The sequence below is a fragment of the Saccopteryx bilineata genome, chromosome 1 (assembly GCF_036850765.1).
Source record: "Saccopteryx bilineata isolate mSacBil1 chromosome 1, mSacBil1_pri_phased_curated, whole genome shotgun sequence".
NCBI classification, from domain to species: domain Eukaryota; kingdom Metazoa; phylum Chordata; class Mammalia; order Chiroptera; family Emballonuridae; genus Saccopteryx; species Saccopteryx bilineata.
Window position 1 is genome coordinate 159,415,600 of NC_089490.1, and position 25,593 is coordinate 159,441,192.

The window sequence follows — 25,593 nt, forward strand, 5'->3', positions numbered from 1 at the left end:
GAAAGGCCTGAGGGTTTGCAAAGAGAAGTAACTTGTTCTGATAATAGAGCCAGAACTTCAGACACCGTTCTAAATCTAACGGCTCAGCGTTATACATTGTGCCATTCTGTGGGCACCTGTGAATGCCTCCCATCCTGGCCCATGGCAGGTGGAGCCACTCCCTAGAGCGGCACAGCTGCTGCTGCCTGAGGGGCAGTGACAGTAGGAGGGGGCTCAGCTCAGCCCTGGGCTTCTTCGAGCCAGTGGGAGCTTGGCATGAGCATCCCCTCCCTCTGGCTGCTTCCTGTGCTTCACTCTTCAGGCAAAAAGGTTGCTCAAGGAGACTTGAGGACTGGGGTCTGTCTCGTCACTGTCACTGGGAGTCTTTTTTTCTGACTTACTGGCCAGGAAAGACTGTGAGTCCTCACAGTGCCTCTGGAAGCAAGGGAAGGCAGCAATGGGATCCTGGCTGAACAGAGTCCAGGTAAAGCAGGCTTGCGAATGAATGAACTGATGGTGAGGTTGGGATGTCACAGGTCTGAGCACAGAGCCAGAGGGGCGGGGAACAGCCAGGAAGGATTGTAGGTTCTGCTGTTCACTTGCTTAAGGGGGTCAGCATGTGTATGTGTCATCGAGGTGGGCAGGGAAGGGGAGGGCTGTGCCTGTGGGGGGAGCATATATATGCTGGTGTGGTTGAGACGGCAGAACCGAGCCTCACATCCGAGGGAGCCGGGCTACTGACAGCACTCAGGTAGGCAAAGCATGTGAACCCCAGCCCGAGACAAACTGCTGGGAGCCCCGGGAGAAAGCAGGGCAGCAGGGGCTCCCTCTCAGCCTCCCTTCTTTGTCCAGTGTGGATGCAGCTGTCCTCATTCGTTTTCTTTACAAAGCTTGGATGGAGGGTGATGGGGGAGGCTTGAGGTTTTTATCCTGAAGACAAGATGCAGAAGAAGAGAGAGCCGAACTTAGAGATGAGGAAAAGTTTTGATTTCCCAGATGTGGCCCTGACTTGGTCATTCCTGTCTGTTGAGCAAAGGTGGCTGGAGGAGTGAGTTACAGAAGGGACAGGCTTGGGGTGGGGGTTGCCTTTCAGGGCAGCCCTAGGAAGACCCCTGGCACCCTCGTGAGCAATGTCTCTGTGCAGCTGACTTCCTTTCTTTCCTTCCCTTGAAGTGTGTTCCGGCTGGTTAAGTGGGGTCTGGGTTTTCAGTCCTGAGGGGAGCCTTCTCCCCTCTGCACTGAATAGGGATTATGAGTAATGGTGTGGGGGAAGTCGGACCCGAGGCATTGTGCTGGACCGGTAGGACGTGGCTGACTGTGGTCGCTGTGTGTGAATGCCACATCAGTTTCTGCAGGGATGACCTTGGTCTCCCAGACCCCGAGTCATTTTGCAGTCTCTCTTTTTTTTTTTTTTTTTTTTTTTTGCCTCTTTCTCCTCCTGCCCATTGCTCCCACCTGAAGGTCTCCGCTGGGGTCCTGTGGAATATACATGCAGAAGTCATCGAAACTCTCTCTCGCTCTTTCTCCGCCTCCTTTTCTTTCTCCTCTCTTTGTGTGTCTCGCACCCTCCGTGTCTCACTTCCCCCCTCCCTCCATTCCCTATCCTCTCCTCCCCCACCTCACTCTGAACACGGGCAGGTTCTGGGGGGATTTCAAGTGAGGCAGGATGATTCGGTAAATGGACTATTTAAAGCAAGCTGCCTTGGACTTGAATACCGTGATCCTGGGCTTAAACATCTGTGTTTCGCTTCCTCAAGCAGCCCATAATTGCCCCAATTATAACCAATAACATTGTTCGGGAGACTAACAAAAGATGAGCTTTTGCACGGCATTCGCCAGCCAGCCTAAACCAGAGTTTTCCACACAGAGGGGAAAAGTAAATGCCTGGCTTCTTATCAAAACCTCCCGAAGAAATCGCTGCTCTTTCTTGCTGCCTGTGGGAGGCTGCTGCGCGCACGCTCCATCCTCACATTTATGAAGTGTGGCAGGGAGATATTCTATACGCTGCCACGGATGCTATGACACCTTTAACAAAAAAGGATTCGTGATCCTGTGCTGGATGGGTCTTCCGCAGGGCTGGGTCCTCGGAATGCCGGTCCCCCGCCGCCACCTTAGTAAAAGCAGCCCACGCAGTCCCAGCGCTGTCCTTCGAGGGCAGGGGTGCAGCCTGGAGTCGTGGTGGAGACGTAGTTCTGTTCTCCACGGGGCAGCAGCCACGGCTTTATCAGCTGAAGGCTGAGGGCACTCCAGTCTCTGGAGATTGCTGGAAATTTTGCATTGTCAATGAAGGGGTAATTGCAAGATTAGGCTCAAACCCGTGCTCCCTGGAGCTTGTAACAGAAGCTGTCACAAAGCTATTCCCTACTCAGTCAATCAGGTATTTATCTTCTCCACTCAACCAGGCAGGGGAGGTGCACGGGGGTCCGGCTGGATTCAGCGGAGGTGATAATAACAGCCCTTTACATTTGTACAGTGATTTACATCTTGGACAACGCTTTCACACCCATTATCCCTGGCAACAGCCCTCTGAGGTGGTGTCATTATCTCCACATTGCAGTTGAAAATTGAAGCTGAGATGTTAAACAATTTGTTCAAGAAGGGCAGACAGAGAGCTGAGTCCAGCCTTGCTGAGTCCAGCGCACCTTCCACTGTGGGCCAGGGGTGCTTACAAACAAACGGGGCTGGGGGTGGGGGCACACAGACACAGTGAAACGATGGGGGGACAATGCCAGGCTGGCTGTAATTAAGTCCTAAATCGCATGGTCCAGACAGCACGTGCTGGAGGGATTCCCAGGAAGGAAGGAGCAATTGCCCCAGCGACTGCAGGGATTGGAGCGAGGCAGGGAAGGACGCGCGGGGGTCAGGGGGTCTGGAGAGAAAGGGGGCAACCAGAACAAAGGCACAAAAGAAGGGCAAAGGAACTAACACGTATTGAAACCTACTACACGCCAGGCAGCGATCTAAACTTGTCTACATGCTTACTTCATGCTGAGACACACACGGACACACCCACATGGCAGGGATGTGAGGTTGAGGGGGGTGTTCTACACTTTTATCAACATGGTTCAGTGACTGTTCCCCCGCCCCCCGGCTCCCAAAGCAGGAATAAGAAGCTGTGAAATCTACCAGTTCTGGGTCTAGGATATCCTAGGGAGGGATGGACTCCTCTCCCACAACAGGAATCATTATGATAGCAGCTGCAGTGGTTTAGATTGCTAGGGACTCACTAACTCATTAGGCAAACTGGATTTTCTTTTCTGTAAATGCCTATAGGCACTTCCATGACCTAACATGAAGGTTTCCTTCTCACCACAAACTCACTGTGAGATCTGGGCACACCAACTTGGGGGCCAAGTGAATTTTCTAGACATCTCCCTAAACAGGCTATGACAACCATCAGTCTGGACTTCCTGTGATCTGTGGTTTTTCAAACTCTGGCCACTGCCTCAGTCTGGCAGAAACAGTGTCGCCAGCTCTGAAGGGCCTGGCCTGGGGGGTGAAGTGTAGAGCTTGCCTCCCAGGAGTCCTGGATCTTGGTGAAAATGTCAGTGAATCACTAGCCAGCCAGGGCTCTGCCTCCCCATCACGGCTCAGAGCCAACCTCCCATCCTCTCACACAGTCCTGCGTTCTTCCCTCACCCTTGCTCCCCATTCATCAGCCAAGAAATGTGTGTGGCGCTCCGGATGGGAGCCTCGCAATGCCCAGAAAACAGACCTGTCTGATGAATGTCCTCAGCTTTGAGAACTCACCGTCAATGTCACTAGATGTCCACCAGTGGTCTCTAGGGGGTGTGGGCTCCTGACAATCCACTGGGCTTCAGGACATTGAAGATTTATTTTTATGATATTGTTATCTTTCTTAATGCGCACTTCAGTAGGTTGTATACCGTATATAAATAAGTAAATTGGGAATGCATGCTCAGAAACTGATCGCTAGTGGCATCAATTTAAAGAAGTTTGAAGATTATTGGTACAGAGCCATTGCTGCTTATCTGTATTTTCTAATCTATTTGAAAAGAACATTAAGTGTATTTCAATATAAAAATAAAATGCTTTAAAATTTTTATTTTAATTATTATGACAGTGTATGGGGAGCTATAGGGCAAGAATCAGGAATATCCAAAGTTCAGGGTGATTCCTTTTCAGTGTGGTAGCAGCCCTGACAGAAAACGCATCTGGTGACCTCTCAGACCCTCTGCTGAGCCCCGGGCTGGGCTGCCCAGAAGCTGCTTCCTCACAGAGCCCTTATCTTCTCTCCCTCTGGCCCCTCTCTTCTGCCTCCCCTTACAGGGAGAGCACAACTCTCTGGCTACTTAGAAAATCAAAACTATCAACCATCTAACACAACTGCCTCTTTTTGGAGAAGGGGAAACAGAGGCCCAGAGAAAGGGCCTTGCTCAAGATCCGACTAACATCGACAGAGCCACAGCTCGAACCCGGGACTCTGGTTTCCACACGCAGGGCTTCTGCTCACTCATTGCGCACCAGCACTGGGCACATTTGGTCTGTTTGGGGGTGGGTAATTGCTTTGCTCTCCACCTCCTCCCTGCCTGTTTCCTCTTCCCAAGTGGAATTTTAGAGCAGAGAAGGTTACCTTTTTTGAATGTAAGCATATTAGTCAGAGGAAGAAAAGAAACCAGAGAGGCCTCCCTCAGAAATAGCTGGTGAACAAGCAAAGTGTAGGCGTCCTGTCTGCAGTGGGTCAAAGACAAAGGGCGCATGGCAGACAAACCCCTGTGCTGTCGGGCCATGAGAGATTCCTCTATGAATGGGCAGAAGCAAGAAAACAGAAGGGAGCCCAGAGGTCAGGACAAAAAAGAGGTCCTCAGAATGAATTCAGCTGCGCGAAGGCAGGCAGACAACTGCAGAGATCTTTGAGCACTCTGGTGAGGGCACAAGCGTGGGAATCGGAAGGGTCTGAGTCACAGCTCTCTGCCTTTCCAAGTTATGTCTCAGTCTTCCCAACTGTGCAATGGGGACAATAGCCCTTACCCCAGAGAATGGATGCTTATGAAGCAATTAGCACAGTGTCTGGCACATAAGGAATCTGAATATAATAGTAACGTGATTACTATTACATATAAATAGAAACCATCTCAACAAGATTCCACCAGGATTTGCCAATCTTTCCAAAGCAGAACCAGGATGTGGAGTCTGTGGTTTCCCAGAACACACCATTTAGTGTCAAAACACCTGAGTTTAAGTGCTGGGTCTGCTATTTATAAGCTAGATGCTCTTGGGCAAGTTACTTAACCTCTATAAACCTCTGCTCATCTCAAAAATAGGGATGATGTTTACCCTAGAATAGATCATAGGGTTGTATAGGAATATAAAAATCTTTCATAAGCTGTAAAAAGCAGTAAGGAGGATGGAGACATATATGCCTCTACCAGAAAGAATGCCCCTCTTTACTTTTCCTCTACAAACACCCAAGCTACAGCCTTTCTCACAGGTCATAAGACAAAACATAATTAACTTGTGTCTTAGGCTAAAGCTTCAAACGTAATTCTCCAAACAGATAAGCAACTGATTATATTGTCCTTGGAAGCAAGATCGCATGCAAATAGATTAAGTCTAAATCACGGTGGTATTTTATCTTTATAAACATTGGAGCCCAATTAAATTTATGAGGTGTCGTTACTGAACTAAAAGGTAATTAAGCATTTCTTTATTCAATACAAGATGTCCAGATCTCTAAATATAATAATAACCACACAGAAGTATTAGCTGAGCTAGGTTTACCAAAGGAAACACAAGCCACACAGAATTCAAACGCACTTAGGTAATTTTATTTTATTTTTTTACTGATGGTTACTATTGTACAACAGAAACAACAACACAAGTGAAAACCTGTTGTTACCCCCACTTGGCAGCCGAGAAGACAGAAGCTCTCGGTGCAGGAGTAACTTGCCCAAAATCACAAAGTGTAAAGATTAAACATAGATATAAATTGGTTACCAAGGGTGGGGGGGGAGGGAGGACATGGGAGGGAGGGAGGGAGAGAGTTAGGGGGAGGGGGAGGGGCACAGAGAACTAGATAGAGGGTGACGGAGGACAATCTGACTTTGGGCGAGGGGTTTGCAGCATAATTTGATGACAAAATAACCTAGACATGTTTTCTTTGAATATATGTACCCTGATTTATTAATGTCATCCCATTACCATTAATAAAAATTTATTAAAAAAAAAAAAAAAAAAAGAAGAGAACGCATAGCACTGAGGATAGATGATTTTTTAATAACAGGTGAAATCTCCTGAGAAAAACCAGGCACCGGGCACAGAGGTTATTAGGTTGGAGACTGAAGGAGAGGTGGACCAGCAGGGAGGGCCAGGCTAACACTCAGTAGATTTAGTAAGGTAACTCCAGTGCCAAACCACAGCAGACCCCCACTGGACATGCAGGAAGGCTGCCTATGCATGCCACCTGTCCCAGGAGCTGATCCTCTTTCTACAGCACACCTGACAAACCCATTTACCCAGAACTTGAGATAACAAGGATCAGCCAATCCGCCACACGTTCCAGTTAAGACAGTTCATGAAAACCCTCAGCAGGGAGCATTTTATTAACATCTGTCACAACTTCTCAGCTCAGCCTTTGCAGATATTATATATTGCAATTTTGTATGAAGAAGGAAAGGAAGCAATCCCTTTTCTCCATGCCTCCTTTCTTCTGTGACGTACATGTGCTGCCACCCTGTGGCCGTAGAGCGCACAGCCATGCCATTCTTAGACAAATGCCTCAAAAACATCTCCCTCCGGACTAGAAAGATGGAAATTTAGTAGAATAAGGAATGTAAAGACAACTCTCAAATTAAACGAAGGCTTGTTCAAGCGGTCTTTGAGTTAAGACCTTTGCTTTTATGGTAGCTGTTTAGAACTCAAGATACACTTTCTCTTCAAAAGAAATTTCTATTTATATGTAACACTGTTCCGACCCTGCCTCACTGCCATTTGTAACCAGTCTTCTACCACAACGTGTATGGGGGGCAGGCTCTGGAACAAAACTAATTCCCACCCTCAAACTGAACAAGGAGCTAACAGACACTTTGTCAGGGACACAGGTGCTGACGTGGCCCCTGGGCCAGGAGTACCCAGGGCCCTCAGTGAGGCAGATTCCTAGACACTCACCCACCCTACTTTGCTAAGAAGGAAGAGGGCTCCCATCATTTACCAAACTTTTTTGAGCACCTTCTACGTCCCTGGTCCTATCTGAGTGCTGGAGATAGAAACTCATGGGACGTGATCCCTGCCCTTCAGGACGTCACAGGCAGAGGGAAAAATACACACAGGTGCCCAAGCCTGCAGTACAGTGTGGCCAGGGCCCCGCAGGACACAGTGAGAGCATTGCTGAGGGGAAGCTATGTGCTGGGCTCTTTATTTTCTAAGCTTTTATATAGCACTTTGTTATATGACAGGTGCTCTTTTCACTGCTTATAAACATTAAGGAGATGGAGACCATTTTTACAGATGAGAAGTGGAGTTGCAGACCTGGGGCCTGAAGCCAGGCAGTCTACAGTGATGAGTTGACGGGAAAATGCCAGTCACAACAACTCTGCGACATGGGTCCGTTGCGCCTGTGTGACAGGCCCCTAAGGCCCACTTGCTTCCCACCCTGATGTGCTGCTTGGTGATGCCACAGCCGCAGGGGAGGTGCAGGTGACTCAGAGCAGGGGATGGAGACAGCTTCCCAGGGGAGATGATTTTTAAGGCGTGTGTGAAGTATGAGCTGGAGACGCATGTTCTGGGTAGGAGGAAGAGAAAGCACCAAGGCACAAAGCCATGAAGTACCTGGTGGAGTCGGGAACCAAAGGTGACTCACTACTCACTGGGACTATAAAGAAGACGCAAGGGTGACAGGTGACGGAGCTGAGGACGTAGGCAGGAGCAGTCTTAAGTCCTCGTAGGAGTTAGATAATGATCTTAAGCATAAAGAATGTCATCAGACTTGAAGATGGTTTGGTAGGAGGCCAGCTCATCTACCAGACAAATTAGACATTATCGCAATAACCAAGGCAATAAATCTCAACTAAGGCACTTGCCTTAGTGGTGCAGAAGGAAGATGCATCTGAGATACATTCCTGTGTATAGATGTCTGTGCTCATCATCCATTAGCCCGGGGCATCCCATCAGCTACGGGGTAAAGCTCAAACCCTTTAGGATAATAAACAAGACTCTGCTCCATTGGGACAGAGCTTCTCTCTTAGCAGGTGCTTCCCCAAGGAGTGTGGGCAGGTGGCCCCTGTGTACCAGTCCCCGTCCCCTCACAGGCTGGGCTCCTTACTCCTCTGTGACTGTTTCCTGTGTCTCTCAAATGCCCTCTTCTTTGTCCTCGTGGAAAACTTACTTATCACCTCAAATGTCACATCTTTGAGTTAAAGGTTGAGCATCTTTTAGTCGACATCCTGGTATGAAATGCTTGACCGATGCGCAGGAAGAGCTGGGACGGTCCCCCAGCGTGACCACGGGATGACTGCAGGCTCCTCCTCCTGTTCACTTACTCTTACCACATCCATCTACCTTCTGCCAGAGCTCCTCCCACTTCAGTGTGTGTAGGAATCCCCTGAGACTCTTGCTAAAAATGCAGGTCCAGACTCAGTGGTTCTGGGGTGGGGGCAGAAATTTTGCATTTCTGTTAGATCCCAGGCAACATCGTTGCTGTCGGTCCACAGACTGTGTTTGAGTAGCAAGTCCTGTGTGTTTTCTCAGTATAATCTGATGAAAAAGCAATAAAGGTGATTTTTTTTTTCTACACTGAACTCTTTCTTAAGGTAAAATGTTTGTACAGTGAAATGCACTGAATTCAATTTAGTTTCAATGAGTTATGGCAAATGTATACACGCCTGCGACCTACACCTCAATCAAGAACATTCACAACATTTCCAGAAAGTCCCTGTGTTCCCCTTTCCATTCACTCCTCCAAATAAAGACTGTTCTGTAGGGGCCGGTATCATTCAGTCCAAGGAAATAGCTTTTTGATTCAAGAGGCTTTATCACTGGATAAATTTAAAGAGGAAAAGAGAAAACTAAACATCTTTCAGGCAATCCTCCATAAAGAATATAGACTTCTGGCCCTGACCAGATGGCTCTGTGTGCCAAAGCACAGGGGTTGCCAGTTCAATCCCTGGTCAGAGCACATACAGGAACAGATGTTCCGGTCGCTGTCTCTCTTTCTGTCCCTTCTTCTCTTTCTAAAATCAATAAGGTTTTAAAAATTAAGAATACAAACTTCTGATCTAATAATTGTTTGAAGCAGTACCTTAGAATAGTGTCTTTGTTAATTTCTTAATAAATGACTCCACATGCCTGGTCCTGTGCTTTGCACAGAGTAGCAAGGTAAATAAACATGTTGGTCCCGTGCTCTGGCAGTTAGCTTACATTTAGCAGGGCAAACAGAACAGGGAACCTGGCAGCAGCCTCCTAAAAGAACAAAATCTGGGGCTGTGGGGGGCATTCCTGGCTGAGGCATGAAGGCTTGGGAGCAGGAGGGGAGGAATGTGAGTCACCCATAAATCGCATATCTTACACATCTCGCTCTTGCATGGCACTCTGCAAAACTTCCCTTATGGTTCTTATCTTTGCAACAGCCCTGTGACAGGGCAGGTACCACTCTTGTCATGCACCACTTAATGACAGCAATACCTTGTGAGAAAGGTATCGTTTGGTGACGTCATGGTTGTGTGGATACCACAGAGTGCACCTACACAAACCTAGATGGTCTAGCCTACTACATGCCTAGGCTAGACCATCTATGGGATAGCCTGTTGCTCCAATACTATAACATGTCACTGTACAAAACAACACCAGATTAAATCAAGCACAAGAGAAAATGATGCAACCAAGAGATGCAGTCACCATGAGATAGATACGCGGCAGCTCCTGGCGTAACACAGCACACTGTCTTTACATCAAACATTTTTTATAAGTAGAAAAAGAGCACTCTAAAATAATGATTAAACATTTACACCAGCACCATCACAAGCAAGGCAGAAATGTGTTATGCTACAACACTGTGATGGCCCCCATGTCACTAGGTGATAGAAAATTTTCAGCTCTGTTACAATCGCATAGGACCACTGTCACACATGTGGTCCACTGTTGATTGAAATGTCATTATGTGGCACATGACTACATTCCTCCCACTTTTTTTTTTTTTAATTTTTCTGAAGTGAGAAGCAGGGAGGCAAAGAGACAGACTCCTGCATGCACCCAACCAGAACCCACCTGGAAAGCCCACTAGGGGGCGATGCTTTGCCCATCTGGGGTGTTGCTCCATTGCACCCAGAGCCATTCTAGTGCCTGAAGTGGAGGACATGGAGCCATCCTCAGTGCCCAGGCCAACTTTGCTCTAATGGGCCTTGGCTGCAGGAGGCAAAGAGAGAAATAGAGAGAAAGGAGAGAGGGAGGGGTGGAGAAGCAGATGGGCTCTTCTCCTGTGTGCCCTCACTGGAAATTGAACCCGGGACTTCCACACGCCAGGCCGACCCTCTACCACTGAGCCAGCCGGCCAGGGCCTATATTCCCCTTTTATAGCTATGACAGTGGAAGCTTAGAGAGGTTGTCTTAAGGCAGGCATGGCCAACATATAGCCCATAGTCTGGATCCGGCCCACATAATGAGTTTATGGGGCCTGCCATTAAATTTTTAATATTCTCCGCTACTTTAAAATCTCAGCTACTCAGAAAGCATCTTTGATTATTGGAAATCAAGATATTTAAGAAGACAGTAATATGCGGAAAAGAATTCCGTATGTGACTAATCTAGGGTTAACTTCCAATAATTGGTTGATAGGATTCACAATACTTCTTTATTTTTTTTAAAAATTCCATTATAAAGATTTACAACTTTTGTACTCGTCTGTACTCGATATGAACTGTTTGACGTTTAGCGGCGATATGAAACCCACATTCTTTTAGGCAGAGTTTGCCAGTGCGCACCCAAGGTCAAACAATTCGTTATTTTTGTGGTCAAGTGTGCTGAATCAAGTGGCATCGTAGCACATAGACAATAGCTGCAGTTGATTACTGAAAACATGTCCAGGCTGTTTGTAAAATGAAATAATTGTTTTATTTGCGATATAACCCCTTCAAGCTCATTCTATTAATTAAATATTGTTTCGATTGTGATACAGTTTGGATATTTATTCGGTATATAATTATATTTTTATTAAAATATATTTTTATTAAAATAATATTGTATATTAAAATTTTTCACTCATTTACTCATAAACAAATTACATAATAAAACTTTGTTTACTTAAACGAATCATTTTTATATTTAACACTTTTTAATTTTAATATTTCGTCTGGCCTGTGAAAAAAGTTTTCTTTCTAACCTGGCCCGGGGCAAAAACTGTTGGCCACGCCTGTCTTAAGGTCACACACCTCTAAGTTGCAAAGTGTTAGCTCCCTGAACGTGCTCATCGTGCATGTTGAGGCCAGCTGGGTGGCAGGAATCACGGGGCGCCATTCTCCAGGAGCCCTGACACCAGCCTCTGCATGAACATCAGGCCTGGCTGACAGGAGTGGACCCCCTGTGCCCTTGACAATTCTCTCCCTCCTGGGAGGTGAGTCTCAGTCCCTGGCATTGTCCCCTCTGGAGCGTCTTTCCTGCGTCCCCTGCGTGAAGGTCTCCAGCCGCTCTGGCCCCCACTAAATGACTGTTGTCACTGCCACCACCCCCCTTGTGTTTCAGTATCTTGCCTGCCGCTCCCGCACCATGAAAACCCTGCTTTGTGACCTCCTGCTGCTCAGCCTCTTCTCCAGCGCGTGGGGCAGCTGTCGGGAGGACTGTCTGACCTGCAGAGAGAAGTTCCGCCCAGCTCTGGACAGCTTCAACCTTGAGGTAGGTAGGCGCATTGCCGTCTCTGCCTCTCTGGCTCCTCTGGGGCAGAATAGTAAACTGAGGCCCGCCCAGAGCTCATGTGACTTGCTCCGTGTCATGTAGTCAGTGGGGAACAGAAAAAGACTTAAGCATCTTCTGAAGGGAGCCTGCCATCTTTCCACTTTCTCAAGTTCAAACAAAGGCCTGCAAATTAGACAAGTTTAAAAAAAAATTAAAATCACATTTAATCCCACAAGTCAGAGAAAGAATTCCTAGTGTTTTCACTTGCTATATTATACCAGAATAATTTCGCCATGTTACGAAACATTGAGTTATTTCTCTTTGTGAGTACAGTGTAATTTGTTTAACCAATCCCCCCTCTAGTTGAATAGGCATGCTGCCCTCCATTTTTAATAGTCCAGATAAGTCTACAATAAACACCTAAAATGCTCTCTTCTATTTAAATTCTAAATTGGAAGTGTAAATCCAACATTACAATTCCTTTTATTAAATAAGCTGCTTTCCCCACTGCTTTTATTTCAGTCGAGTTACTCCTCTCCTAGTAAATCCAATGTAATGCCACTATTTTTTCCTGTAGTTAAATAAACTCCTTTCAAAAGATGCCATGTTTCAAACTCCTCAACCTATAAAAACAGCCAAAAGTGGCCCTGGCCGGTTGGCTCAGTGGTAGAGCGTTGGCCTGGTGTGCAGAGGTCCCGGGTTTGATTCCCGGGCCAGGGCACACGGGAGAAGCGCGCATCTGCTTCTCCACCCCTCCCCCTCTCCTTCCTCTCTGTTTCTCTCTTCCCCTCCCGCAGCAAGGCTCCATTGGAGCAAAGATGGCCCGGGCGCTGGGGATGGCTCCTTGGCCTCTGCCCCAGGCGCTGGAGTGGCTCTGGTCGCAACAGAGCGATGCCCCGGAGGGGCAGAGCGTCGCCCCCTGGTGGGTGTGCCGGGTAGATCCCGGTCGGGCGCATGCGGGAGTCTGTCTGACTGTCTCTCCCCGTTTCCAGCTTCAGAAAAATACAAAAAAAAAAAAAAAAACCAGCCAAAAGTCACTACAGTTCCTTAAGGCAAGTATACAAATACAGAACCCAAGCATTCCTGGAGGGCTGAGGCCCGAGAGATGAACAAACACAGCCCCAACAGGCCCAGCTGCCAAGCTCTTCCCACCCCGCTCAGTGGTTTGCAAGCCCATCGCGAAAAGCATTTCCAGAGAACCCATTCAGAGTTTACCCATCCCTCTCATTCATCCATCATGGGTTTTCTGACTAGGACAAGGGACCCAGAGGTGAGCAGATGGATGAACTTTGCAACCAATGGGAGAGCAAAATCCACAATCCCTCCACAAGGGAGCAAATAGTAGGTGCTGCAGAAACACAGAGCAGTGGACCCCAACCTAGTCTGGAGGGGCAGAGGGGCCTTAGAGAAACTGAAGTCTCTCAGGAGACCAAAGATGAGTGGGAGTGAAGAGGCAGACAGTGGGCCCCAGACAGTAAAGGGAGGCATGGGGGCGGGGGGGTGGGGGTATGCAAATGCCACATAAGGAACTGAGAAAAGCTGAGTTTGGATAGTGCACAGAAGGCCCTCATGCCTTTTCTGTGCGGCCCAGAGAGGTTTAAAAGTTCACCCACAAAACACTTTCCCTTGGTCTTAGTAAACAGAGTAGACAACTAGTTTGTGTGTACACCCATGAAGGAGTTGATGAAGCAATAATCTCATAATTGCCGTGCTGTTAAAGTTGGCAGGCTGCAGCCTAGACCAATTGAAAGTTAGGCACAATTCCTGGGTCACTAGCTTTAATGGCAACCCTTCATCTCCCACTCAGAAAAGCAGTAGGACTCAAAAGATATTTGTACACCTATGTCCATAGCAGCATTATTCACAATCTCCAGAAGGTGGAAACAACCCAAGTGTCCATAAACAATGAATGGATAAACAGAATGTGTATGTACAGACAATGGAATATTACTCAGCCTTAAAAAGGAACATTCTGGCATGTGTAACAAATGGATGAAGCTTGGAGACATTATGCTAAGTGAAAAGAGCCAAACACAAAAGAACAAATACTGTGTGAGTCTACTTACCATGGTCTAATTCATAGAGAGAAAAGTGGAATGGTGGTTGTCAGCGATGGACGGGTACAGAGTTTTAGGTTGGGAAGATAGAAAAGTCCTGGATATAGATAGTGGGGACACTGAATGTACAGCTAATGCTCAAAATGGTAAATTTGTTGTAATGTGTATTTTACAATAAAAGAAAGCATTAGGAAATTAACTATAAGAATAACCCTCCCTGAGTCTGCTCTAATATATTTTTCACAAGGCAAATCACTCATACGTCACAGGATCTCCTTATAACAAACATCACACCTGATGGGGATGCCTTCCACCCCCTTGGACACCGTGACCTTGGCCTTGGGTTGCCCTAGACGAGGAGGCAGCAGCGAGCAAGTATGAATTCTCTCCAGTCTCCTTTACCGCCCGTCTCAGGGTCCGTCTCCATTCTCCCCAGCTGCTGCCCATCTGTGCTCCGGCCCCTTCTCTCCCCCTTCCGCTGTAGCACTGATTTCCCTGCCGGGCATTCTCCTGCTTTTCTCTCCTGTCCCACCTGCTCTTTCTTTCCCTTTGTTGTCATTCTTTCTGAAAGATTATGACCTTGACCCCCTAGCCGCTGCCCCACTCTCAGCTGCTCTTCCTGGGTCACCGGCAGCTCCTAAGCACCGAAGCCCCAGGCTGACTGGCAGGCTTCCCACTCCTTGTCCTCTCTCTTGGTGAACTTGCCAGGTGCACTTCTCTGCTCTGACTCTTGGTTTTCTGCCTCCTATGGGGCTCCTGTTCCTCTCCCCACCCCCTAAACCTAATGAGCCCCAAGATGCTTTGCTTCTTACCTCCACCTACTCTCTCCCTCTGAGATGCCACCCCCTATCCAGGCCTTCAGCTCTCCTCCTGACCGCAGGTAATTCCCACAGGGACGCTCCACTCCTGGTCTCTGCTGAGCTCCATTCAGTTTCCACACTTACCGGAAGTCCCGCCTTCCTTTCCTAGCCTTCTTGCAACTCCAGTAACTTGCCCTCCCATCTTGTACATGCCTCTCCCTCCTAAACAAATTTAGGGTTTGTACTTCAAAACCCTAATTAAGTTTCACCTGTTAGGAGAACACCTTGCTGACCCTCCACCCGCCCTCAGTAGAACCAGCCCCTCCTCCTCTGTTCTCTGACAGTTATTTGCTGTTCTCTTTCTCACCATAAGGTGTGAGCTTCCTTTGCTGGTGGTTCTGGGGACCCCCACCCATAGCTCAGTGAGCACAGAGCATTACTCAGTAAACGTGTCCCATGGAAATTGTAAAATTATGAGACCTGTAGCCTCCTACTAGGTACATTTATTATGGACACTGCCAAGTTTTCACACTGATGTCTTTCAATGCCGAGAAAGAATTTAGAGCACCTGGCCTATGGTGGCACAGTGGGTAGAGTGTCAACCTGGAATGCTGAGGTCACTGGTTCAAAGCCCTGGGTTTGCCAGTCAAGGCACATATGACAGCAACTGATGAACACTTAAAGTGAAGAGAGAAACCTTCACAGTGCCTGCTGACCCCCAGAGGAACAAGGTGCCTGGTTATTTCCTTTCTAGTTTGTTTTTAATTTTAACATATATTTTTTTAAATTATGAAATGTCTAGAATGTAGACAGCCACATCTCATTTCTAAATCTTGCAACTCTCGAGTGTCAACTCTGTGAATAATGGGGGATGGAGTTCAGATATTTCAGCCAGGGTCACTTTCCCAACCCCCTCCACCAAATTATACAATCCTAAGCTATTCCTAGGACCTTTTGGACCCCTGGCTTCATCAAGAATTCCTTTGTTTCTCACTCCAAGTCCATAGTCCAAGTAAGGCTGGCTTTTTCTTAGGCTATAATTTTGGTCAGTAAATGACTCACATGCAAAGCCCACTGCAATGTCCTGGGCTTTCACCTGATTGTGAATGGTGCTTTACTATATCAGCTCGAATAGGAAAAACTACATGTTTTAGAGACAAAGAAGAAGGTAGCTCTCAAGAGAGGTCTGGGGATATGGATTTAAAGCTTCCTAAAACTCTAATAGTAAAAGAAACTGTCTGTTGTTAGTGCTTCCTGTCTTTTTTTTTTTTAAAGATGATTTTTATTTTTATTTTTTACAGAGACAGAGAGTCAGAGAGAGGGATAGATAGGGACAGACAGGAACAGAGAGAGATGAGAAGCATCAATCATCAGTTTTTCGTGGCAACACCTTAGTTGTTCATTGATTGCTTTCTCATATGTGCCTTGACCATGGGCCTTCAGCAGACCAAGTAACCCCTTGCTTGAGCCAGCGACCTTGGGTTCAAGCTGGTGGGCTTTTTGCTCAAACCAGATGAGCCCGCGCTCAAGCTGGCAACCTCGGGGTCTCAAACCTGGGCACTCTGCATCCCAGTCCAACGCTCTATCCACTGCGCCACCACCTGGTCAGGCAGTGCTTCCTGTCTTCATGACATGAAAACCCTTGGTAGTTGCTTTGTAGTAGGAGTTTCTGATATGTTTTTCTTCTGCACTATTCATCGGCTGGCCTGCAGATATTCTGGCAGAACCTACTAAAGCAAATAGCCAGCAAATTTCTCTGGGTCAAAGTGGTTTGATTCTCTAGTGACAGAAACCTGAAAACATGAATGAGCTTCTTCTTTTCCTTCCATTGGGCTCATGTGCCTGCTCCCTAGTCTGTGGTTCCAGACAGCCAAATGGCCCTTTGCTCAGTTTCCCCGCAAGCCCAGCTTTACAGACCAATTTGGCATTCATTTGAGACTTCCCAGATGCTCATCCACACTCTGGCTTAATATAGTAATGCCATCAGTGTGGGCTGTGCAAATGTGTCCAGCTCACTTAATAGGCTATTAACCCACCTCTGGAAAGAGGCTGGTGGGTCCCTCAGACCAGACGGTTCAGCATTAAGCTCTGATGCCCATCTGGTGCTACAAATGCTGTTGAGAATTTGGATTCCTCCTATTTTCCCAAAACCTTCTCCTACATCATGAGTCGAGATGATTGTGTTAGTACCTAATTCATCCAACAGTATGATGAGTCTTAGTACAGGCTACGCATCTGTTTTAATCGTAGAATTTCATTTTCTCTGATTGACACACAATCCAATTACCATCTGGGCTTAGAAACCCCAGAGACTCGCAGAAGGTCTAATAGCCTTTAGGTTTAACAACTCCCACCTGTTCCTGTAAATGGATGGTATGGAACAATTCAACAAACATTTTGGGGCTACTATGCTGCAGGATTGAACCAGGTGTGCCCAAAGGTCCATTTCAATGCTAAGATTCTGAACTCCTACAGGCTTTCCAAGTACTACCCACTCTTTCTCCTTGACTCTATAGAATACAGTTTCTCAGACTCACCACAGAGGTGATCATAATCCTCTTGGGTTATTACTCCAGCAATGGGTCTCAACTGGGGGAGATTTTTGCCTTCCCCCACCCCAGGAACATTTGACAATCTCTGGAGATATTCTTGGTTGTCACACAGGGGATGGGGAGATGGGGAGGGGAGTTGCTATTGCTCTCTGTGGATAAAGCCCAGGGATGCTGGGTAATTATTTGTTGGAGGGAGGGAGGGGGCTGTCCTGTGCATTGTAGGATGTTTGGCAGCATCCCTGGGCTCTACCCACAGAGAGCAATAGCAACCCCCTTCCCCATCCCCTGTGTGACAACCAAGAATATCTCCAGATATTTCCAAATGTTCCTGGGTGGGGGGAAGGCAGAAATCTCCCCCAGCTGAGACCCATTGCTAGAGTAATAACCCAAGAGGATCATGATCCGAAAGCACATACTACAAATTGGTTTTACCCAGTTTTCTTCAAAGTGTTTCAGGAGCAGGCTAAGTACAGACCCATGTGAACCTATCTTTGATGGACTCTCCGACCACCATGTTCCCTGACAGCTTCATCCTCCTCAGAGCCAGTTCCAAAGCAGGATTTCTCATAGTCCAGCCTCAGAATCACCTGGAATGCTTGCAAATAATGTAAATCCCTGGGACAGTCTTGGCTCACTGAATAGAATCTCCAGGCATAGGCTAAGAATTTGCATTCTAACAAACTCTAGTAGCAATTCCTACAGAACACTCAAGTTTGCAGCTACCATTGTCCTAACATTCACCCTCCCTCTTTCTGGAAGTTGCCTGTCCTTTTTATATACCCAGTGACATTGTGGATGTGAAAAAGAGGTTTCTCTAGGTAGCTCTGCTGAGTTGGCACTGACCACATATTACTTCTGCCAGATTCTCTGAAAAAAAAAAAAAAAAAAGCTAATGGAAAGGACATGCTCAAAAAAAACACAGCTGGGGGGTCGGTAGGTGCCAACATCAGCACCTCTGGCTTGCATGTGGGCTTGGGTAGGGTGCTCCTGGGACACCTTTCCAGTGAAGAGGAGTGGTATTGTCATTGGATTCTGTCTCTTTCTCCACTCTGGCCCAGCAATGTTAAAATGAGCAGTTTTCCCACCAGAACTTTACCATTTGGTCTCACAGGATTCTATTCTCCCATTCATTTCCATCAATCCATAGTATTGTAAGCACACGTGAAGTCATTGAGTAGGAAATGTCCTGCAATGCAGCTCAAGACATTTGTGTTCTTGCTCAGGTTATACTGTTATCTGGCAGTGTCGTTTTGGACCCATTACTGAATCTTATTGTAACATGTGAACGTGGACAACACCAGTGGTTCCAAACCTGGGCAAATTTCAGAATTACCTAAGTTTTGTAAAAAACTATTCAAACCCTGGTTCCATTATTCAGGAGTTTAACTGGATTTTGAAATTCCGTGTTTTTTAAGATTCTGTAGATGATTTGAGTTCACACCCAGGTGCGGGACCCCCTGGACAAGGTACTGCTGAAGGTCTCTCCTGGGGACCATCTATGCCATGCTTTGCTGACGTACAAAGACAGTTACGGCCGCTTCCCAGGGTGGCCACTGGGCGACTTCCATTGCAGACAAAATATGGGGTAATTATGGGCAAGTAGTGATGTAATTTGATGTATTCTCCAGGAAGACTATTCTGCCAGGGGTAGAAAATGGGTCAGAGCAGTAAGATTGGAGATGAGGAGCTCAACTAGGAAGCCACTGCCCCCCTAAGAGGTCCTCAGGAATCAGGGATGGGAAGGAGGGCAGACTTATATACTGACGGGATGGGGGGGCGGGATTTCTGAGAAGGGAGACGCTGAAGATATACCCAGGTTCTAAACTTAAATCAACTAAGGAATAAGGTGTCATTCAGAGAGGCACAAACAGACGAAGTGACCAAGCAGTGACCAAAGGAGCTGAGGGTCAAGGGTGGCAAAAACGTACACAAGTAGAACTGAAGACAGTTTTTAGGGTTTTGTGGACTAGCCTGTGGGGTGTGTGCCTGCACGTCTCATTCCTTGGTTAGAAGCCTGGTAGGAAACCTTACCCACAGAGGCATCTACGCCACTCTGAACACCTGGGTGAGCATTTTTGCTCCCCAGGCAGGGACTACAGGGCACATACACCAGTATTCAGATGACCTGCCCCTGCTCAGACAGAGCAGTAACTCTTTGTGCTCTGTAAGCCAGGCAAGAGCTCCCAGGTTCGATGAAAGACTCTGCAACTTTCTGCTGACCATGATGGCAAGGCCAGGGTGAAGTGGGATTTCATCTGGCTAAGGCCAGAAACACAGAGAGGAGAATTTGGGGTGAAGCCAAAACAGCAAATAAGAAAAGTTGAAGGCAGAGGCTTTCAAGAGACCCAACCAGAGACAGGAACCTGGAAGAGTGAGGCCAAGGCCACAACCAGTCAGGAGGAGAAGTGGGAGGCCCTGGAGAGGGAGAGCAGTAGCAGAGGTTTCCAGGAGCCTGGTGGGTCTACTGCATTGTATCTGATGGTCCCTATTGCCCACGTGGAACTGGACTGCCCAACCTGCCCACATCCCAGAGGGCCTTGACCTTCATTTTCTATGAATGATGAACAGATAGTGATGACAAGTATATTGTGGGGGGAGGGGTGAAAAATTAATACCAGGACAGAGCTTTACCTGGGGACCTTAAAATAACCATGCAGATTTAACTACGGGGGTCCTTGGGTTATGACACAGTTTCGTTCCTACAACAGTGACATAACCCGAATTTTGGTGTAAGTTGAAACACACCCTAGGCTAAGTCACTTATCTATCCTAACACAGCCGTAAAATCATAATCTAGAACCTAAAAATACAACTAAACCACATAAAAAGGAAAAGGACATAAATATACTGTACTGTACACTGTACATAAATAGTAACAGAAAAAAATAACCAAAAAATGAGTGTAAAAAAATTCCTTAGCTTTATTCCTGTGGTTGGCTTGCAGAGTGGGAGAGAGTGACCTATTGGGAGGAGGAAGCTGGAGAGGCAGCAGAACCTGCAGAAGGTGCTGGAGATACTGGGTCAGGTGAATCAGGATTGCCTGAGGAACATGCAGGAGACACTGGAGATGATTCTACCTGTACACAGGTGTTTCATCTCGAGAAGCAGCTGATATAGAGGGTACAGGATCTGTTGCAGGCCTCTCTACATTCTTAAAGAATTGTTCCAGGCTAGTCTGGAACTAGTTCGCCCACATAGTCCATAAGTGCGACACTAACAGTGTAAGCCTAAATACTCACGTTTAAATTTTTTAAAGTTTTTATGGGAGTGAGCATCGTAAACGCAAAATGTCATATGTTGAGACTGTCATAGCCCAAGGACTCCCTGTATATACTTTGGCATCCCCAATTTCTTAAGCCAATCTGACCTCCCTTAAGCCTGATTAAAGAATGAAATAAAATTCTTCTTTATGGATGACTCTCATAACTGTTTGGCTCCAAACACCCAGCTAAGGGCTATAGCAGGGTAAACAGTTCTAGTGCATGCATTCTGTGTTAACTTGTTGCGCCACCTGGAGTAAGTTCACCTCACATCTCTGAGCCCCAAGTTTCTTCATCTGAGAAGTGATGGAGCTAGGCCAGATGGTTTTCTGTTGCTTTCCAACTTTGAAATTCTATGAACCTAAATAATAACATGTAAAATGGCTGTGCAGTACTTCACAAAGAGATGATGCAGACGCACTAGTACTGGTACAGATACAGGCGCCAGAGGGACTTGATCTCCTCATACCCTTGGATTAATAGATGTCCCCCTGGTCTTCCTCCCTTCCTCCCACCTGTCTTTGCAGGTGTGCATCCTCGAATGTGAGGGAAAGGTCTTGTCCAGCCCTCTCTGGGCCCCATGCACCAAGGTCATGGCCAGGGGCTCCTGGCAGCTCAACCCTGCCGATCCAGAGCACTTGGCAGCTGCTCTCCACTGGCCAAGAGCCTCTGAGACGCACCTGAGGCGGATGCCCCGTGTCAGGAGCCTGTTCCCAGCGCAGAAAGAAACCGGGCCCGGCTTGGATGAGGCTGGAGATAAGGAGCAGAAGCAGCTGCAGAAGAGGTTTGGGGGCTTCACCGGGGCCCGGAAGTCGGCCCGGAAATTGGCCAACCAGAAGCGGTTCAGTGAGTTTATGAGGCAGTACCTGGTCCTGAGCATGCAGTCCAGCCAGCGCCGGCGCACCCTGCACCAGAATGGTAATGTGTAGCCGGAAGGAGAGCCCCTCCCAGCTGCACCGTCCACTTCAACCCATGAGTGAGTTGGGCAGGAATGAGCTGGGGGCGAAAAGAAACCTCCTATACCTGTCTTAGCACATTAGACACACACATTAAGCTCCTGGGAGGCCTAGGAGGTAAATTCACCGCCCTGCCACCTGCCCACCCTTTTCCTAAGGAGCAAAGATTTCTTTTTTTAGGATTGCTCCTTAAGGCTGACCACTGCCATTTCGAGACTGGTTACCATGGGGATAATAGTAGTAGGGTAAGATAACTAATTCCTCCATAACTCTCCAGGAGATTAGTTACTATGGGGACAGTTAAGTGGACCAATCCTCCTATCCAGTTGCCATGGCAACCATTCAGCTCACCTTTCCTCAGAGACTTGATCTCTAAGAACCGATCGCTGGACCTACCCTTAGTTATTAGGAAAGAGTCTGATTTCTGTGGCTGTGATATTGGTATTTAACCTTCAAAAACAGCTTAGCTATCCCCCATCTCTTCCCCCCACGCCATATCTCAAAATGACTAGAGTCCATGGGAACCATGAAACTTGCCCACCCCACCCCCAGCCAAGGACCAGGACCTACACTTTCTGCTCTTCTTCCTCCCATGTGTCCATCCTACTGCCCTGCCCAGTGGGCGGATTCCCTGTGCTTGATGGCAGTATCACTGAGCTCTGAAGATTTGACCCAAGTGACCCAGTAGCTTTTAGAATAAGGTCTACCAGGGGTCCCCAAACTTTTTACACAGGGGGCCAGTTCACTGTCCCACAGACCGTTGGAGGGCCACCACATACAGTGCTCCTCTCACTGACCACCAATGAAAGAGGTGCCCCTTCCAGAAGTGCAGCAGGGGGCCGGATAAATGGCCTCAGGGGGCCGCATGCGGCCCACGGGCTGTAGTTTGGGGACGCCTGGAAGCCCTATCCCTTATAGACTTTAAGGGATCTTTCCTCACTTTTCACTTCTTTCCAGGGTCATTTTTGTTTTGTTTCCCGGTTTTTGGGGGGGGTTGATTTAAAATGCACAACTGTTCTTTTCTTTTTAAAGGTTTTATTTATTTGCTTTAGAGAGGAGAGAGAGAGAGAGAAGGGAGCGAGAGAAGGGAGGAGGAGCAGGAAGCACTAATCCCATCTGTGCCTTAATCAGTCAAGCCCAAGGTTTTGAACCGGCAACCTCAGCATTCCGGTTGATGCTTTATCCGCTGTGCCACCACGGGCCGGGCCAGTTTGTTTTTGTTTGTTTAAATGCTTGCCCTTATTCATCTCCCTCTTCTGGTCTGATCTTATCCCCACAGCCATGCTAATACAGATACCTATAATACATATCAAATAATAAACATCAAAGACCCTAATTTATCACCCAGTCATTACAAATTCAACTTTCCTCATCCCATCAACCTATACATAACGTTGAGTGGCACAGGGAATTAGCAGAGTGGAATTTTCTGAAAGATCTAAGAATATCCATCGAGGCTATGTGCCTTAATTCACATGTGGGCATAAAATTATCTGTAGCATCTCGGACCTCTTCTTAACCGGTCTAGAAACTTACCCTAAGAGAAAGAACTAATCAGCTGGTCAAAAACATTTCCAAAACATTACCCAAGTGGGGCTTTTCCCAGGTTCAGAGGCAAACAAGAAAATGCCCGCATGAGCTGTTTTATTTTGCGTCCTATAAATCAAAGGTAGCCAGATCATTAATAATCTTTCTTGCCTGACCTGTGGTGGCGCAGTGGATAAAGCATCGACCTGGAAATGCTGAGGTCGCCGGTTCGAAACCCTGGGCTTGCCTGGTCAAGGCACATATGGGAGTTGATGCTTCCAGCTCCTCCCCTCCTTCTCTCTCTCTGTCTCTCCTCTCTCTATCTCTCCCTCTCCTCTCTAAAATGAATAAATAAATAAATTAAAAAAAATAATCTTTCTTCAAGTATATTAATACATGTGTTAATCATTGGCACTCACACCTCAGAAGGGAGGCAGCCCATGTAGCATGTGCAGGTGGGCCGGCTTGTTTGCAAGACACCCATTGCCAAATACGGACACATGTATTAGGTTGAGAAGGTTGCCGTGTTTATTTCAGCAGAATGACTAATCTCTGAAGGCCCTGGATTAACCTGCAGTTTTTGAAGTCATACTCTTGGGTCCTTAACAAGCATTCTCTTTCTTGTTAAGCCATATGTGCACAGTCCCTAACAATAAATCTTTCAGAAGTAGCACAGATTGAATTTTTTCAAATCTTCAAGACATTCTTCTATAAAGTGGCTCTTAAGGGACACTGAGCTCATGTCTAATTCTCAAGTACAACCATTTTCTCTACCTAAAGACAGTTTAAAATCAGTCACATTAGTAGGAATCCATTTATTATTTAAAAAAAAAAAAAAACTATTTGAGCCCCTGTTCAGGCAATTGGTTTTTCTCATTTTCTATTAAGCTTCCGCCTGAGAAGCACTGAAACAAAACGGCAACTAGCTTCTGTCTGCTGCTTTGCTCACATGTAGACGCCTTGATGGACACACTGGAAACATTAACCAGCTCGTTTGGGCTTTATTAATTGCTCCCCCTCTCCTTCCGCAACCATCTCTCTTTTCCCCACACAGTCAAGGTTGCTGAGTTACAAGATTGACAAGTGTTTATGAGTCCATAACAGGCAGCTGAAACCTTGTCTTGATTCACTTGCACACACCCCAACCAGCCCTACACATGCTTGAGATTTCTCCGTCTTGGGGGACTCCAGGAGCCAGTACCAATCTATATGGATGAAGCTGGAGGAAACGGAGCTAACATGGGAACAGGCTAAAGAACAGGCTAAAGAAAGTGTCATGATATGTTAGGAAGGACATTGGGGTGCAGGACCAGTCCTAGACAGAAGGATGAAGATACAACTGGTCTAGGTATCTACCCTCCTCTTTCCTGTCCTTCTACTGTCTCCTCTTTGCTCGCCCAGGCTTGGACCCTTTTAGACAGTGGAGAGTGAGCATATTCATTCATAGTGAGGAATTAGCGCAATCAGGCGTAAGAAACACTTGCTCCTTAAGAGAACTGTAAATGAGGATATAGCAGCCTCTAGAAATAAATCAGTACACATGGATTCCAAATACCAGGGATAAGAGAGCTGTTTCTGGGCAGGGAGCCTGTTCTGTACCTTTCGAGTCCAGTCCACAGGCCTCCCTCTCTATTCTGTTAGTTATGCCAGTAGACTACACAGGGGTGGGCAAAAGTAGGTTTACGGTTGTTCATACGGAAAAATACATAATACAAGAATAAGTAATAATACAAGAACAGACTCCATGTTTTAGGCACTCACAACATAAACCTACTTTCACCCACCCCTGTATAACAGTCTACTATATAATAGGCATATATTAGGGCCAGGGAAAGAAGGTGTGTACAGGGAATTAGACAACGCTCTCTCTCGCTGCTTTAGGGGCTGTTTATTCAGTTGGTAGCTTTTCTTTGCCTCCTGTCCATCGCTCAGTCCCTAGGACAAATAGGGTTGAAGAGTTAGTAAAACTGTCGAGTCTGCCATTTTATAATCACTTCTGTCTCCCTAGGTGTCCGGGTGATCCCCAAAACAGCATGTGTCCAGCCCCAGACCTGCCGCCTGGGCATCCGGATTCCTTCCTTCCCACGGCACTGAGCCAGGCTCTGCCTCCAGGTCTCCACCCCCAGGGTGCAGAACCTCCCTGTCTGGTTGTCTTCCTTCTTCCCCTCCACTCCCCCCACCATGGCATGTTTCATGACAGCCCAGTTGCTACATCAGAGTGTATTTTTGTAATTCCTCCAGCTACCATTGAAATGGCCCCCTTCCTCCTCACCCACCTCTCCCCTCTTCTAGGGGTGGGTTAAAGGAATAGGACATCAAGCCTGGGGTGTTGACTTGTCACTGCCATAACTTGTTTGTAAAAGAGCTGTTCTTTTGGACTGATTGTTTTGAACAGATATTTCTCCATTAAACTTCTACTGAGCAAATGGTTAATAAATTGGTTGGTTGTTTTTAAGTGAAGTCACTGAGAAGTACAGAACCCAAACATACCATCAGAGCTGCCTCTCTTGGGAGACAAGAACAAAAAGCGCGTGGCTCTGCTTTACATCAAGTATGACAGGCAAGATACATGAGCAGAAACACCCAACTGCGCTGTGTCCCCAGATGCAAATGGGTGGATG

General features: G+C 47.0%; 1 protein-coding gene across 4 annotated transcripts; it reads left to right on the forward strand.

The window, feature by feature from the left end:
- The first annotated feature begins 706 nt into the window (after nucleotides 1-706).
- Nucleotides 707-25,329, forward strand: PNOC (prepronociceptin). 4 transcript variants are annotated; one of them, XM_066253412.1, is made up of 4 exons: nucleotides 707-730; nucleotides 11,671-11,820; nucleotides 21,017-21,407; nucleotides 24,981-25,329. In XM_066253412.1, exons 2-4 carry the CDS (start codon nucleotides 11,695-11,697, stop codon nucleotides 25,064-25,066), a joined length of 603 nt encoding a protein of 200 aa, XP_066109509.1. In that variant the 5' UTR covers nucleotides 707-730; nucleotides 11,671-11,694; the 3' UTR covers nucleotides 25,067-25,329. The 4 variants fall into 4 exon arrangements, with proteins under 4 accessions (XP_066109509.1, XP_066109508.1, XP_066109510.1 ...); XM_066253411.1 differs by lacking the exon at nucleotides 707-730 and having other exon boundaries at nucleotides 11,321-11,820; XM_066253413.1 differs by lacking the exon at nucleotides 707-730 and having other exon boundaries at nucleotides 11,321-11,820; nucleotides 21,017-21,335.
- Nucleotides 25,330-25,593: the final 264 nt, after the last annotated feature.